Source organism: Macrosteles quadrilineatus, unplaced genomic scaffold (genome assembly GCF_028750875.1).
Source record: "Macrosteles quadrilineatus isolate MER2022 unplaced genomic scaffold, UCM_ALF_1.0 Scaffold_7__1_contigs__length_78375512, whole genome shotgun sequence".
In the NCBI taxonomy this organism is placed as follows: Eukaryota; Metazoa; Arthropoda; class Insecta; order Hemiptera; family Cicadellidae; genus Macrosteles; species Macrosteles quadrilineatus.
The window spans coordinates 25,379,736-25,396,783 of record NW_026542600.1 but is presented as its reverse complement, the minus strand read 5'-3'; the positions used below and the strand labels follow the sequence as shown (position 1 = coordinate 25,396,783).

General features: G+C 34.4%; 1 protein-coding gene across 8 annotated transcripts in view; it reads left to right on the top strand.

Annotated features, from left to right (window-relative positions):
• Positions 1-1,248: 1,248 nt before the first annotated feature.
• LOC128999132 (uncharacterized) overlaps positions 1,249-17,048 on the top strand; it is a 163,669-nt gene continuing 147,869 nt past the window's right edge. For 7 of the 8 annotated variants that reach the window (XM_054425503.1, XM_054425502.1, XM_054425506.1 and 4 more), the window contains exons 1-2: positions 1,249-1,578; positions 2,935-3,339. In XM_054425503.1, the coding sequence (XP_054281478.1) occupies positions 3,242-3,339 (98 nt within the window). In that variant the 5' untranslated portion in view covers positions 1,249-1,578; positions 2,935-3,241. The remainder of the gene's footprint in view (positions 1,579-2,934; positions 3,340-17,048) is intronic. The other variant, XM_054425499.1, reaches the window with a different exon arrangement.

The window sequence follows — 17,048 nt, the reverse complement described above, 5'->3', positions numbered from 1 at the left end:
TAATGCAATTTATTCTAGATCTAATGTCTATTTCCAAATTATGTTACTTGTTCATAGGTTGCAGGTAAACAATGATTACTGAAAAAATTCTTTACTAATGATTTTCTTTAGGGTAATTTCTTGACCCTTCACTCCCAGTAACCTTTGGGCTTGGGTAGCTGTTTGTTGATTTTTAAGCACTTAGTTGAATTTGGAGGTTTGGAAGCACAAGTCTACCATCGCACCATCCGTTGGCGCCACACGTCCCATGTGAAAAATAATATAAACTCCAATCCCTGAATATCAGTGTTGTATTTTAGCCAGACCTACAATGTAAATGTAAATTATGAATGCCTTCGGAGGTGTTTGGCATTTTACAAACTTTCGGAACTGTGTAACAGAAGTATGTTTGAGGACTGATGAAGGGCGGCCAATGCCGAAGCCCGTGCCCAGACGTGTGTGATATTCAACAAGGAAAATGTATCCCAATAAAAATGTTAGATAAAACCACAATATAAATCCCATGTCTGTGATTCATCATTACAGTGAAATAGTTCTTTCTTATATATTTAATATATATATATATATATATTTAAATATCATGTCTCAGTCTAGTCTAGGCCAGTTTATGTTTGGAGGTTTGAACTGACCCTACAACGGAGCGGAGTTCTGCTTTGCGCTATAGTACCGCTCATTTCTACCAGGACGCGCTGGCTGCTTCAGGGACTATATTATTTACTCCTACTCCTATGAGGAGAATGCCATAACTAACAAACACACACACACTGTCGTATTTTACTTTTCAGACCGTGTCAATGTGCATAATTATTTGCTGTCGAGGAAAAGTTTTCATAAAATGTTGCAGATGGAACTACAGAATGGTATATACAGAATGTGAAATACTTGAGGGATGCTTGTTTATGCTCAGCAATCTACTAATGACGTTCATCGTGTAGGATATTTATTTAAGAAACCAAAGTAAAATATATTTATGAAATAATGTATATAATAACGGGGATGTCATATAATTTTATTCAAAGCTGTACATCCACGTCGCTTTGCCAGCCTATTTTATTTTACTTTTTTCAACAAGATATTTTTCTTTGGGGTTCGCCCAACGGTATTAAAGCCCCCCCCCCACTACCCACCCTTGAAACATGAAGCTGGAGTAGAAAGGGCTGCTATTTCCCCTCCTTTTTTCCTATGTCACTCCTCCAACCTCACCCCCCTCCACTTTGCTATATCGACTCGCCCAAGCTGTTGGCCTATTCTGGTGGCTAGCGAGCAAGTGGAAGTGGAGAAGACTAAATTCGTGAAATTTAAAATCTTTTCAGTGTACGTTTTTTAAATCGAGTGAAGTGAAATTTTATCATCGCCAGATTTTATTTTCGTTAAAAATAGCTTTCGTATTCAAAGGAGTGGCCGTTTTATAGACTCGATTGTCAACAAGCTTATAAAGTGGAACATTTTTTTAGTCAACGTGTATTTTTAGCTCATAAAGGAATTTAAAAAATATATACATATTTGTGGTGAAGATTCAAGTGCAGTGTGAAAGTGGTGAAGTGATTGTGCAACGACCTAAATTTGACTGTTAGTCATGTAAATAAAATTCTAAAAATAAATAAGCCTTTATAAAACTTATCATTAACTAATATGCAACTAAAACTAATTATAATAGTAGGGCTAGTTTTGTATACAGGAAAGATATTATAGGCTACTAGCGTGCACCCAGGCCTAGGATTTTATGCTTACTCAATAGGGCCTAACTCGTTTATTGAACCAACCAAGTATAGACATATTTACATTGATTGGTTAAAATAATATATACAATTGCATTTAACTTACAATAATAAAGTTAATTTAAAACATAATCTTTACAAATCTTTGCTGGATAACAAACGTGTACCTACAAAAGTAGGCCTTATTCGTATAATGCGTAGGCCTAGTATGAAAGTTCATGCTTAGTGTAAACTTTGTAAAATTTGTATACTTTGCTGAAGGCCTTATGAATCTTATACTTAGCTGGATGACATATTAATATATCTCCTAAAACGACTAAAGTGGGCACCCTATAACGGCCCAAGTGCGTAATACCGTGTTTTTTTCTTTTTTATGAGGCTATAAAATAGCCCTAGGAAAATTAGCCTCCATATTACAAGGCAAATAATTTGCCTCTGATTGATCTGATTTCAATCATTGGTTTTAAATACCTAGCCTAACTTAGGCTGCTAGGCCTATACAAATTACTAGACCTATCGATTGGGTCCTTACTCTTCGCTAAATTACATCATAATACTGTATTGAACAGGCTAGGTATATAAATTCTCTAATTTTATCTTAATTATATAGCCAAGTTTAACAAAATCGTGGTGGTTTTAATTATTGTGCGTGATGTACTGAAATAAAAACCAGACGTTCAATCGGTTAGGACTAAGCTATTAATATAGGTCCAGTTAGCTAAATTTCAAAACATAAAGGAGAATAAAATATGTTCATAGGGATATAAGATTCTAATTGAGTCACACGGAACAATGTGATTTTTCTTAGAACTAATCAAAACTTGGATTTAAAGAATGTATTATATTTTATGTAAGTGAAGAGCATTCTTTAACAAAATATTTTCTTTGGATTCGTAAACTAGACCATTTAAATGCTTATAGTGACTTAGAGTTGTGTCTACTAATAATTTACAAGCAAATGTCTCCCAAACTACATTTTAGCACAACAAAATAACTTAAACCGTATTCAGGCCTACGCCAGTTTCTGTGTAATTTGGAGGCTAATTTAGCTGCGTTGGGTATAGTATTGCACCTTGAGTCAGTTATTTCAATAGAATAAGGTCAAAGCCCCTTCTGAAGGAGTTAAAATTTCCTGTAGGCTAAAGTTCAATTCATATTGCCAGTCAAAAATGTAAGGCTACGAAATGTTGATTGATGACGTAATTTTCCTTTCCAGATGTGGATCCCATTTAAAAGAAACTGTTCGATCACTGCCGCGGAGGTTCATTTGTAGTATAATGGAACCAAAGATCCAAGATGCACCGGCATGATTATTTGCCCAAGGACTAAATATGATAACGTTAAAGTAACTAATTGCCATTGTGGCATAAGGACACAGTTTAATTTATGTTCAGAATATGATGTTCGCTAAATATCAGTGATATATTCGATTAATAGTAATATGTGTGAGGAGGGACGGGCAATGCCCGCGGCCGCGGGTGCTGCGATGGTAGGCTAGTGCAGCTCTAGGCTAGGCCTGCTCTATGGAGACGGTGCAACAGTCCGTCGTTCATTTGGAACACTCCGGAATGCCGTCTCAAGCCCAAATGGCTTATGCACAACGAACTACAGCTTTGCACAGGTAAGTTATACAAGGGTTATACAGTAGAACGTCTAAGTAGGCAAACTTCAAAACCTCGCGAGAATTCAAATGCATAGACCCCTAAAGAAAACTAATTAGTAAGGAGTTAATTTTTTTTATTATAACTGCATCCGATATACAAGTAACATCCATTGGCATTATAGAACTTGTATATTTCAGAACTGATTTACTTACGTTTCCAGCAACCAATATATGTGTCCAACAAAACTCCAAACAAACCAGATTATTGAAAATAAACGTCACTATGCACTGGACGAAATCAATTTAAATGATCAGGTTCGTAATGCTTACTTACTTAGGATATACGTATATAGATAAAACCATATTAGGTATAGACATATTTATGTTTTAAATGGTACCATATATTACGTTAAACATGGAATGGTACCATTATTTTTATTGTATCTTTAAAAGAATATATTGTACACGTTTTATTACAACATTCAAACAATATCACCAATGTAAGGGACAACTTGATAAAATTTCGTCTAACAAAAACTCGTTTATGGTTTATTTTGATTTGTGAATTCACTTTCAATCAATAAGCTTAACCTAGCAGAAATCATTATAGACATTATTTTTCTAATAATGTTTTGCAGTTATTATAAATCTTGTTTTAGAAATTAGTAATCATCCCAAGAATTAATTCCATTGGTTCGGTTGTGGTGGAAAAATAAGAATGTAATAGGCCCATGATAAGTTTTAAAATACTCTACAAGTTACTTACTTTGTAAAGAATACGATAAAAACATTCAAGGTGTTTTACGCATTGAGCGTCTTCAATAGATAAAAATGTAAGTGGCAGTTTTAAGTATTTTATACAATAATTTACAAAAATTGAGATTGTCGCGATGTCCATGTGGATTGATAGTTCATGGAAGTAGGAAGTACAGGATTTAATGCCTTTTTACTTCCTTTAATTAACCATCCAAATAGCCGAATGAGGACCAATATTTAGTTATATGGCACTTTAAGGGTAAAGGAGTGAATAATCTGGTCTTGTCTTAACTGTAAATTACAAATTTGTTTAATCGGAGGTTTTCGCGAAATCTTGCCTAAAACATGTTTGCTAGCATGGGATTTCGTAATAATGATTCAATCGTGATTTGTAGGTCTATTCCTAACGTCCAGGAATGCGGATTCGTGAACAATATAAAACAATATCGAAAGCGATAGCTTATCTGGAGTTAGACCGATAAAATAAATTGATATGCATGAATTTTCCGTTATTTGACTTTGGTTGTTGTACCTTATCTAATCAAAAATATTCTAGAACTACTGATAATCCCGAGGATCTGTATTGTAGGACTGTTTGGTAGGAGCAACGATATAAACGGTAGGAGTACTAAAACTTCGTGGTCAAACATCACGTTACAGTATTGCACTGTTGATTAAATACGCAAATAGGTAACAATTGTATACCTTAATTCTATGCCAAGATGGTAGCACGGAAAAACGTACAGCGAAAATGCGTACAAATGACCACCCAGCCATCCACCCCTAAACTATTTGGAATCTTGACTAGTAAAATAGGAATCATAACTTCCCAAAAAATCTACTCGTATGCACTGAGACTGGAGCTAAGTATGGAAGGAAATAAAGGACGTGAGGCCGGGCAAAGAATAAAAACCATACAAAAATATCAAGAAACTGGAGATCCCTATGTGTTGTTTGAGGACTCTTGCCTATGTCTAGAAATTAATTAGATTAGACCAAATAAATCAAATATGGTCAATTGGCAATATAGGCCTAGGGTATTATTTAAAATAACTTGAAAAGTAAAAAAAACCTTCACACTGATTTTAAACATGCCTAAATGATAGTGCAACATACCTCTATCATCGGGTCGCCGGAATTTTATCCCCCTGGAATTTTACCCCCTGGGCAAAGCTGACGTCACTATGACGTAGTAACCTGAGAGGCCAAAAGTTTGTTCGCGGCCGGAATTTTACCCACGCGGATTTGGAAGTCTAATGAAAATAGTCAGAGCGTGATTAATTAGATTAGCGATAAAAACCGGAATTTTACCCCCTGTCCATTTAACTAGCGTTTAGGCAACTGAAGATGTACGGGCCGGATTTTTACCCCCCCGGAATTTTACCCCCGGAATTTTACCCCCCGGAATTTTACCCCCTGGCTGATTTTAGAAATTGAATGATTGATTTTCTTATTTCTGTTTTTAATTAATTTTAAACATTTCATTATTTAGTAGCCCATCTTTATTTATTTATTTTGTAATCTCAACTAAGTAAACAGAATTCGCTGTTTTATTTTGATCATACTAACCAACAGTTGGCTTCAAAGATCGAACCCTGACACTCGAATATCAAAATTAATATTAAAACCCTGTTCGATTAGTTAATGTTACATATAAATTAAGATAGGCTACTTAAGAATAAAATGTTTACCATTAAATTAAAACTGAATGACGATAATTAATCATTCTCACTAATTTATATATCTGGCCAGGGGGTAAAATTCCGGAGGTGAAATTCCGGGGGGGGGTAAAATTCCGGGGGGTAAAATTCCGGGGGTAAAATTCCGGGGGTAAAAATCCGGGGGGTAAAATTCCGGGGGTAAAAATCCGGGCCGTACATTCTAGGTTTTTATAATTTGATGTGTTCTTATTAAACTCACAACCGTGAAAATATATGTTTAATTCCGCGTTTAATTCATCGAGCTGATGTCGCGAAACTCAAAAGTTCGCGGCCGGAATTTTACCCCCTGGTTTGTGACGTCACGTTTGCCCAGGGGGTAAAATTCCAGGGGGATAAAAATCCGCTACCCCCTATCATCTTGGCAGTCCACAGCCTAGGAAAAGTGTAATGGAAATCAGGCTAAATAAATAAATTTTTAAAGGATATCCTGCACCGAGAAACTTAGAGACATTTATATTTAGTTTAGACACTCATATTGTTCAATGGTTTTAAAAATATGTAGAACTTTATCCTAAAAGTTGTACGCATTTTTCGCCTTCTATGTCTTGACGTCATAGCATACCCTCTTTATCTGTCAAAACTTGATCATGTGCGCTTATTTCGTGAGATTCGAGGTGTACGCTTTTTTCCCTGTACGATTTTTTCGTATATTCGCCAAGATACCTAAACATAGTATACAGGGTGTTTTTTTAAAAACTTGCATCTTTATTTATGTAAAAACCGCAATAGATAGAAATATGCAGTTTGCGGGAATCATCTATTGACGTAGGGGGACCAATTGTTTTGAATTCAACGTTACATTCACATTCCCCCCCTTCCCCCCTGCCCCCAACTTAATTTTTTTTAAATAGCCAGGTACCCCTTGTGACATATCAAATAAAAGAGCATAAAAAAAGAAAATTTTTTATGAAAAAAAAATTGAAAATCGGTTCATAAATTTGTGAGATATTCCCCCCCTCACCCCCCCGGAACTTAATTTTTTTTAATAGCAAAGTACCCCTTGTGACATATCAAATAAAAGAGCATGAAAAAAGAAAATTTTTGGTGAAAAAAAAATTAAAATCGGCTTATGAATTTGTGAGATAATCACCCCCCTTTTCCCTACCCATAACTTGTTTTTTAATAGCAAGGTACCCGCCCTTGTGACATATCAAATGAAAAATAAATTTCACCAAAATTTTTCTTTTTTCATGCTCTTTCATTTGATATGTCACAAGGGGTACTTTGCTATTAAAAAACAATTAAGTTCCGGGGGGGTGAGGGGGGGAATATCTCACAAATTTATGAACCGATTTTCAATTTTTTTTCATCAAACATTTTCTTTTCTCATGCTCTTTTATTTGATATGTCACAAGGGGCACCTTGCTATTTAAAAAAATTAAGTTGGGGGCAGGGGGGAAAGGGGGGGAATGTGAATGTAACGTTGAATTCAAAACAATTGGTCCCCCTACGTCAATAGATGATTCCCGCAAACTGCATATTTCTATCTATTGCGGTTTTTACATAAATAAAGATGCAAGTTTAAAAAAAAACACCCTATATAGGAACTAGTGACAACTAGAAAGGAACTAGAAATATCATATGCTATCGACTCTACTATAGTGACGAATGATAAGACAATAAAGTGTTAATTGTTAACTAATTCAATTAGTTAATCAAGTTTAGTGGCATATTTCAGTTGTAAGAATGCATGGATACATTTCAAATATTTTTCGTGTACACGTATTTAACTTGAATGTAATTCGTAGAAATTGTTGTGGTAAATTTGAAATATATCGATATCATTCCATTTTATGACAAAGATTGTAAGAACTTTAAGATAAGGTGATGCATTCGTTGTAGTTTCATGCCTTTAAACTAGACTAGTACCCTAATCAAAATAATATGAAACACAGTATTCAAGACTATTTTAATGCATATTTATTTTTAACTTCCAACATAAATTGAACTGCCCATATCATTTTATTTACAAAATACAATATTATCTACAACAAAAACTAATTGGACGACAAGTAAACAAGGTAAATGTAAACAATAAAAAAAGTTACAGTAAACATAAATATAACACAAGAAAAATTATTATTTTACAATTAAGAAAATATGATGCATTCAAATATAAACAAAGTTACTTTGAAATTGTGAAAAAGTACAAAAATATAAGGACATTTTTTAAACAATCTTAATTAGCCTCGAGTTATTTTAACTTAAATATTGATCCTACATTACAAAATAAGTACAAATACAGTATTTAAATATACTTTAATTGGTGCTTCTTTTCTAAATGTAACCAAAATGGAACTGTATATTAACAAAATAGAATATTATTTACAGACAAAAATAATTGATGGATCAATAACAAAATTATGTAAAATGTTGGAAATAATAAAATAACAGTGAGCAGAAACGTACGTATGAAGAATTATTGTAATGAATACAATGAAAAAAAATACTCAACGGATTCAAAAGTTACTTCTTAATTCTAAAGAAAATTTTATAACCAAACGTAAAGCGGTAAATTTTCAGGACATTCTTACTCAGTCTACACTGTTCACTCATATTTCCATTATATTTTTAAGTATTGACTGTTTATGTTTTGGACTAAACAATAGGTCGAGTAGTTTGTACCAGATGCGTACGACTACAATTTACAACAGGTAGAGGTAGTACGTTCACCTTTCCCAGTAATAAAATTCATGGTTTGTTCCTGAATTAACAATAAGGCATATTGTGTTATTGTTCTAATACAAATGAGAAAGATTCACCTGTTTTTACTGTCCAAACAACATTTTAAGAATCAACCCCTGAAAAGATCAATACTCAGCCTAAAGGCGGTGACACACTATCGATCTTTTCCCCGATCAAGACCCCGAACCGAGCAGGGAGAAGGGAGAAGGGAGATAAATATCAGCAAAATTTTACTCCGAACATTTCCCCGAACATGACCAAGACCAGACGAATTCTACCGAGCGCGGCAAAAGGAAGTTTGGAGAGAGATAGAGAGTGTGTGCGAGTGAGAGCGCGGAACTATCAATGCTAGCGCAGGCGGCCGCTCGGTGCGGCGCTCGCGACGATGTACGGGGCAAAAATGTACCGTGACACACTATCGTACATCGGACCGTACATCGGACCGATCTTTTCTTTGATCTTTCGCCAAAAAACCGCCTCCAGAGCGCTCGTCTCCCTGCTCGGCCTGATGTCTTGTTCGGCGTCTTGATCGGTGTACGGACCCGTGACACACTATCGAACATCCTCCCTTCGACCTCCCTTCTCCCTTCTCCCTGCTCGGTTCGGGGTCTTGTTCGGGGAAAAGATCGATAGTGTGTCACCGTCTTAAAGCCGCGTTTACGCGAGGCCAGTAGCAGGCAGGTTACTTACCTCTAATGTATTTCAAGCTTCAGTACAGAAAGAACGACAATAACTAAGATTTATAATTCTCTTATTTGATTATAGACTCTAAAGTTTATTTTTTTGTCATGAATATTTTTTTAACTGGTAACACTGCTTGAATAAAGACCAGTTTTAATTTCTATTATAATTTACTTTTTTTAGAACATCCGTCCAGGGTATGTGCCAGTTATCGTAATTTGAATTTATCATTATACAGTAATAGATTAATAGAGTAATTATGTTGGTATTTATTGGTAATCTATTACTTCCATTAATTAAGTAATTTCTGATTAATCAAATTTGTGCTTGTCTGATCGGTTGGGAATATAATTAGCCTAATTATAGGAACTTAAGGAGTAAAGGTTTTCATTAGATACACTTTTTTTGTCGGCAATACTACAGTTAAAAAAGCTAACGAAACAATACAATAGATTTACTTTAAGATATTTCCAACAATATACTACTACGATAATATACTTTCATAAAACCCTAATTAATTCTTATACAAAAAGTATTTTGAAATTTAAACAAAGCCAAATTCCAGGATCAAGACAAATTACGTATATAGAATCATGCATGTTATAAGCATTAGTCGTCATGCCTCTTGCAAAGCTATTTTAATTTTACAAACTAAAACCGCAAAACAAAATACTGAACAGCATTCCATAATTTGTACACGCAGATAGAAAGTTTTGTCTCACATAATCTAATATGATTTTAATCATAATAATTATGCAAATTTAGTACCATACTATTTAGTGATAAATATTTAATTTGTATTAAACTGATTTTAGAAAAATATGCAGTTTGCGTTGCAAATAGGTTGATCAACGTAGGACAAAAACAAATTGTTTTTAAGATAACTACTTCGAATACATAATACAGAATCAATTGCATTGTATCTGTTAAAATATTTATAGTTTCAAAATTGCTCCTTCGGTCCGCTAATCAAGACGTAGACCCGGGACCGATTTAATTTTTCGTTTCGATGTCCCCAGAGGTAAAAAATAACACTATTCGTTCAAATTGATATATGTATTTATGTAAGTTACCGTAAGCGTGGCTCGAGTAAAAATCGTCCGATTTTGATGCAATTTGGTGAAATTTGGTGCAAACGTATATTTCAACGATGTTATTTAAATAAACAACTAACCAGACAATTTGATGGGAACATTCTAGTGAAAATCTAACCAAATAAAATGAAAATTCGGTTAGCGTACAGGTTTGCTGCTGCGGGGGTATTTATATACATGATATGTAATGTCTTCAATACATTGTCATCTTTTCGTCGGTGGAATAATTACTTTACAGAATGTTTGATAGTGCCATAACCATTTGCTGAATCTTAGGATAGAGCTGTCCCATTACAATAAGGGTATAATTTCAGCATAATTGAAGGATGCAATTTTTGAAATATTTGGCCGTTTTCTTCGTCTACTTAAATAATAATAGCCTATTCTTCGTTTAAAAGAAACTGAACATGTAAACACTACTATGTGTTCAAACATTCTTTATCGGGAAAACCTGTGAAAAGAAAAGTTAAGACAAGTATAAAGAGAATCGTAATAATTAGGTATATACAGGCCTACTGTGAAAAATGCAGTGATTGTTTGAGCATAAATTGGAATTAAATCCAGTACAAAAAAATAAAACTCCATTAATTGAAGAATAATACAAGTAACATAAAATGTTAGCTTGCCATGGCCCTCATAATATTTATATATATGTTTACAGAAATAAGTAAACATAAGTTTCCAATGAGAGTGAAGCAGATAGATAGTAGTTGTTAGGTATATTTCAATGACTCAAGTTGTGCCCATCTTTGAGGATGGTGTCAAAGTTATAATGCGATTCTACAATTCCACTCAAAGAATCTTTTGTAAATGATTAGAGCATCGAAAAGAAACGAAGTTTGCTAGAATAAACCAAAATTTATATAAATATCACATCAAAATTAAAAATTTCCTTTTAATTACTCTTTTGTAAGATACGAATCCGGGAATGTACATTTTAAGGGTGCAAGACAGCCCGAGAAGAATCTGCCATTGATTACTCAGTGGTGACATTGAACGCGAATCGCGGTCATGAAACCTCAGATGTTGACGTACTCAGTTTTGCATTGAATAAAACAGTTAATTAAAAGAGTGAACTGAAGAATATCCTTATTTTTTATATTTAAAATCTTGTCGTCGTTTTTGTCGTGAAAGAAGTATGGTGATAATACTGAGGAAAAAGCAACACTTGATTGTGCTTCTTTAAGAATGATACGCTTGGCCTAAAATGACAACCCGATCTAGGTGTGGGCATATAAAGTAGATATCCATATCAAATATGGTTCTAGCTTGCTATCAAAGTACAGAAAAGTTATCGCATTGTTTGTAGATGTAATTAAACCTCTGGTTGTAGATATTATTATCTTGCACAGATAAACCTAGATGATCGAAACTAATGTTCGCCACAAAATATTTTAAATATTGCTCCAGTGTATTAATTTAATTAATAAACCAAGCAGAAAGTTCAAAGAAAATGTATAATCCATTTTAACATAGGCTTCAAGACTTTACAAAGAAAATAGTTAATTAGGCCTATTCTGTTAAAAAAAAAACTAAGTAGTAGGCCTAGTTTTTGACCTGTGATGATTGACCACAAAACAAAGATGGTTGGATTGGAAGATTGGAGAAGTGCCACATTCAGTTATTTATTTAATGTTCAATAATAATTTCATTATTCTAAAATACAAATTCTATACTCTGTATGATGGAACCTTTCTCCTGACCCTCCGTATAGCTAGACTGGCCATTGGTTTATGGTCCGGGATCACGTGACAGGTTTCATCATACAATTGATTTTGCTTTTTATAAGAAATCTTACAATGTCTATCCTCTTCAAGTCCTACAGAAGTAGTATTTTCGAATCGACAATACAGTTTCCGCACTTGTGTGTGTGTGTGTCGTGTCCTCTAAAGACGTGAAGATTAAGAGGGGTTTTGTGTTTTTCACGTTTCTTCTTAATAGATATTTTACGACAGTGTCGTGTAACAAACACTACGATACAGACATTTTTATGTTTGAGCGCGACTATTAAACATCTCTTTACATTTATGTTAAAACTTACTCGACTACATGTTATACGTCAAGGTATGTTTTCGCGTGTTTACCACCATTGTTTCATTTAAAATGTATTATGGGAACGATTCAAACCCTAGCCTTGCCACCAATGCCAACCTTTGTTAGCAAACATGATAAATTGATAGCCCAGAGACATGTGGCATCAAAGTCTAGGATCGAACCAGCAACCTTTGTACTTTAAGGTGAACGAACACCTATCGGGGTTAAGTTGTAACTAGCTACTGTACGATGGCGACGCTAGACTTGTGTCTAGAATGTTGTGTGTAGAATGGAGAGATTCTACCGCATGGCCGTCACCGTAGCCGTCGCGCCAGTCGCCACTGCCACACCGCACACCGCCTCAATGCCAGATGGTGGCCCTGGTTCTGGTAGGATCCTGACTTTCCCGTTACTTGCCCACACGCCACCTGTTTCAAACCGCGTTTTTAACCGTCATTTCGGCTATTTCTCCTTATTTTCGGCCTCCATTGTTCAATTCACAATTATTATTTATTAACCTTACCTTTTCGACTCTGAAGTAGACATCCTCTCTATGGAAAATCCGTAGATAATTTTATATTCATGTAAAATATAGTCGAATGAGCCTCTCAGAGAGTGCCTTAAGTCCTATTTTCTCCCTTAGTTGTTGTTTTTTGCGATAGTTTATGTAACCAAGATCATAAGATGCTATATGTAGTTTACTAGAACAGGTTGTCTTAACATTTTGACCAGGTCAAAAAGTTTACGTATTCCACAGGAAGCAGGTTATTATCAATAATTTGTTCATTGCAATCGACAAAATACATTGTATTAAACATCAGGTACCGGTGTATGGCATAATGTTTGTGACAAAAAAAGCTATGCGGGATTTTTTTCAAGTTAAAAGTATTTCGATAAAATGTGTAAATAACTTAATCGTTCTTTGTTTCTGGCTCAATTCCACTTTAGTTGATTTTTTAACAGGCCACACATTATTTAGCGTGAAAATGAAAATAGGGCTACTTACTTCCAAAATCAATAGGCAAATTTTTAAGATTTTTGTACAAACATACTGTTATAAGATACGTCTTCCAACACCTTGGAAAGTTTCTACATTCATACTGCAAACATTAACATAATATAAAAAAAATATTCATAAGGACGATCAATATCGAACAGTTACGCCTGTTGTCATCAGAAAAAATCGGAGACTAGGCAAACGTTTTTGACAAGATTTGTGCAGTAGTTTTCTTGACTAATTGCATAATGTTGGAAACTCTAGATAAATCGTTGGTGCTTCAGTTTCATTAATAAACTGTAGTCTTTTTCTAGTTACCGTAACTCCTATGTTTCAAGTGCTATTACACATTCGGCATTTTTAAGATTTTAGAACATACTATATCAATTCCGCCAATCTATACAACTACATGGGAATAAACAAATATTATAGACTACCGGTACAAATTATATGATCACAATGAAAGTTCATCTGATGAAATGTATCGCCGTCCATTTAGATTCTCGGCAATATTATTTGGAAGTTATTTTTCACAGAGCTCAAGAAAACCTCGTGGCGAATATTTTGGTAAATATGCTGTGCAATGTAGAAAAAGGTCACTACTAGCTTTTAATGTAGTTTACATTAGTCTTGAATTGATTACAGAAGCCAACAGTAAAGGGCAAAAACATTTGGGGAATAAATTTATTATATGACCACTCACAGACGTTTTATATAGGTTTCCAAAATATACAGTGGTATCAGTATACAATTATACGGTATAGTGAGGCCGAGAGGCGAATGGAGGTCAATGGCTTATTGATTTCCAAATCTTGCCCACGCGGGCGCTCACTGCATGCTCTTCCATCTGCAGTTTCTACCATCCTGATGGAATTGCTGTATACTGTAATCAGTTCCTACGGAGTAAAAGCAACGTGTGTTCAATTTATACTGCCTTTGTACATGTATAATATTTATAAATAATTTGTTATAAATTACGTAACAAATGCAAGAAAAATCTACAAGTTTGATGGTGCAGTTAAATGGTTAGTAGATGTTACATCACTGAAGTAATTTATCCCCATAAAGTTCTTAGCTTTTTTCAAACCATTTTATTTCTAAATCCTGATTTTTTGTCACAAACATGAACAATTCAACAGTGAACAGTTAATTAGGTTTATTTATGGCGAAAGCATTGTTATTCAAATAAATAAACATTTAATGCAAAATATTTTCAAGTATACCTACTGCATCCTATCACGATACATATTTACAACGGCAATATTTTTGAGGCGATAGCGTTGTCATACTAATGCGTGTTGTGTGCAACCAGCATATCCGCCATTTTGTATTTTTTACTTATACATTTTTATCTTAGGATTTTTTAAGTCGATCTTTATGAAATTTTGTATGTATCATAAGATAAAAGAGACCCGTGTTAGAAAAAAAGTTACCTTGATCAAATTAAACTTTTCAAAATTGAGGCCATTTTAATTCTTTAAAGTCAAATTACTAACAAATGGCTGACTTTATTTGTTCAATGAGGCAATTCTATCCCATGTTATGTATACAGTATACATGTATACGTATCAGTATATTATTTTGAACGGATGGTGTTTTTGGCGTCTGGGGACATCAAAACGAACATGTAAATCGGTCCCGGGTCTAGTTCTTACCGTGGGACATAGCTTATTTCCTATATGGGGAATTCGATACAAACCTTAATTTCCTTCCCAAATAACAATAAACATTATAAAACTTGTTTACAACTTGTTTGCAAATGACATTGAGAAGTAACTTACCTGTAGAATTTTACCTCGAAACGAAAAGGAAATCTGTCCCGGGGCTAGATCTTATCATGATATCTATGGCAATAGCTTATTCCCTATATCTCTTTATATGGGAATTTCGCTAAAAAGGGAATTTACAATATCAAGAAGTCTTTTCCGTGAAAGATTGCATTTTGTATGTTTTAACGCTGTTAGCTTTACATTGTTTTAAGGGGGCTGTCCGAAACATGGTCCCCATTTTTGTTGAACGATATCATAACCCAATAACCAGAATAGATATCTTCTTGTCCTATTCCCAAATCCTGATATCTTTAAGGCAATTCATTCATCCATACGGTCATAACTCAATTATCACTAAGTGATAACTCGAGAATATGAATCATCTGATGATACAATAATAAATGTGATGAAATTTCACCCGAGGGGACTGTAGCACATTTATCTGAAATAGTTTCTAGCTCACACAATGTAGAATACCAAAAGGTAAGGTTTTCCTATAGTCAAGTATTCAATCAACTTTGGTCCGATTTTGATATAATTTGACCCTCTTTCTTTATGTTCTGGCTGTATTCTCTTTCAGATTGTCCCATATAAAAATATGTGCCGTAGATGTAAAAATATTTTATCTCTTTAAATAAATAAATATGCTCGAAGCGAACTTTTGTATAGAGCATGGAAACGTTAAGAAGTGTCTAGAGTGCTAAAATAAACCTTTGATAATTAATATAATGTAGATTTCCATACGGAATTGTACCATCAATACCACCTCATATCTCAACATAGGCGTACGAACTAGCCATAGAAAAATGGTTTTCACTATGTAACCTCTTCTAATTAAGTGTTAAAATTATTCATTTATTTCAATCGCGTTTTCGTACTAACGTAAATTATTTGGAATTGAAGAATTTTGGAACCAATTGAGTAGCTTCGCCGTTCGATGTCAAAAGTCAACAACTTATAGAATGTAACACGTTGTAAGTGGGAATGCAAGTGAGTTAGTTGAAGTGGGCTTGAAATATGTTGATGACTCCTATTACGTACGTTGCGTACGCATTTATAACTGTCGAACGAAATGGTGACCTTTGATATATTTATAGATTATATATAATCATCAAACTTACCATGGTAGCCTGATGATACGGCTTTTTTCTCGTGTGATTTTTTGTCAGCCCGGCATGTTGAATACATCCAAGGAATCTGAAACAATTTTAATTCTTAATCTCCCGCCAAATCTATTCGTACATTGTTTCTCTATGTAAATTATATAGCTTTACTAGAAATGTATTTTCAGTTGTGCAGTGATGCATTTATCAAAATGTATTCTGTACGGAGACGGAAAGTATGTGTCCCAATATACTTGACTTAAGAAGCATGGGGCTAGTGGCCTACAGTCTTTTGTCGTTGTGTCTAGGACTTCTACAAGCCAAATGAGGAATTCTATTGCCTCCATTATATCGAGGTGAACAGACGGCGTGGTGCCACACGTGATTTTACGTAACGCATTCGACTTTGTAACGCAAAATCTCACTCCCACGTTACACTTGTATGGAGACGACTAGACTTTGTAACGCAAAATCTCACACCCTCGGTACACTTGTTTAGAGACAACTAGACTTTGTAACGCAAAATCTCACCCTCACGGCACGTTAGAGAGGCTAGACGCTTGCCATGTCGGTTGTCTGCTTTGTATGTATGTAATTTTTCATGTCAATCGTTCTAATAGTTCCTGATGAATTTATAGAGTGAAGTAAAAGATAAGTTTCACAAAATATAGGTTAGGCCTACATACAAGACAACAAGACATTGAAATCAAAAATAGTATTGAAATTATCGGTATGTCCTTTTATACACATTTCGTGCATGCAATTTATTATTACCGCGATTAAGACAAACAGCTTGAAATGTTGCAAGTACGTTTGCTCGTACTATCAAAATAAATACAATGGAAAGGAAAGTACAATGCTTGACACCGTCTTTTTGTTTCAGAGGG